The sequence below is a fragment of the Sinocyclocheilus rhinocerous genome, unplaced genomic scaffold (genome assembly GCF_001515625.1).
Source record: "Sinocyclocheilus rhinocerous isolate Xijiao unplaced genomic scaffold, SAMN03320098_v1.1 C36366159, whole genome shotgun sequence".
NCBI classification, from domain to species: Eukaryota; Metazoa; Chordata; class Actinopteri; order Cypriniformes; family Cyprinidae; genus Sinocyclocheilus; species Sinocyclocheilus rhinocerous.
The window spans coordinates 1-1,052 of NW_015779666.1; the positions used below are offsets into that span (position 1 = coordinate 1).

At 38.5% G+C, this 1,052-nt stretch overlaps 1 protein-coding gene across 1 annotated transcript; it reads left to right on the forward strand.

Moving 5' to 3' along the window:
• Positions 1-216: 216 nt before the first annotated feature.
• LOC107735910 (roundabout homolog 4-like) lies at positions 217-1,025 on the forward strand (the record flags this gene model as incomplete). Its single annotated transcript, XM_016547459.1, has 2 exons — positions 217-338; positions 854-1,025. Coding segments are annotated over 2 exons (294 nt in total), but the record flags the coding sequence as incomplete, so codon positions are not given.
• Between the last annotated feature and the right edge of the window lie 27 nt (positions 1,026-1,052).

Sequence of the window (1,052 nt, forward strand, 5' to 3'; positions counted from 1 at the left end):
AAAAAATATATTAAAATAGAAATTGTTATTTTAAATTGTAACAATATTTCACAATATTAATCTTTTTATTGTATTTTTTTATCAAATAAATGCAGCCCTGGTGAGCATAAGAGACTTCTTACAGAAACATAAAAAAATGTACTAACCCTAAACCATTGGACTATTAAACCCAAGCTGTCACCATGTGCTAACTGTAACCATGTCCCTTGTTCTCAGTCCCCAGCGTGCCACCTCAGGATGTGTCCATAACAATGCCCACTGACCGTAACGACACTGTGCACCTCAGCTGGGAGCCTCCACCTCATGACGCTCACAATGGAATCATTCAGGGATATCAGGTATTACTAGCATAAAGACACACATTGTGAAACAATGCCCTGAGAGGCTTTCTCTCCAGTAGATATGGAGAAACTCGTAAGAGACAATAGATTTTTTTTCTAGTTCCAAAAATGTAATTGAATTAAAATTCATGTTTGATCAAAGGATGCCTGGAAGCAGTTAAATAATTCATATTTTCAGCCTCAGACTCTCTGATCACATAAAAATGACATCACATGACCCTGCCAAAATCAACCGTTTCAGACAGACTGGCTGCTACAACACTTCAGAGAGTAATTAGAGTCACTATGTTTTTTATTAGTCCAAAATTCAGTTTCTGACCACAAAATTGATGCACATTTTCCGCTGATGTCTTTTCTTTGCATTAGCAGAGACTGCTGCACCATTACAGTCTATTATTGTGATATTATCAATATCATGTTGACCTAAAATCACATCAAAAAATAAATAAATAGATAAATATATAGTATATGTAGCAGCCTGCTTGATTTTACCATGCTGTTGTTTCTGACAGGTGTGGTGTGTGGAGTCAGAGGAACAGAAGACTTTTAACTGGACGGTGGACAGTGGAACACACAGTATTGAGATCAGCACACTGCTGCCCGGAAAGCTGTTCTGGGTCACGGTGGCTGCCGTTAATGGGGCAGGAGTGGGGGTCCAAAGCAACCCATACAAACTGCTCATAGGTAAGCGAACAAAACAGGTATAAAACA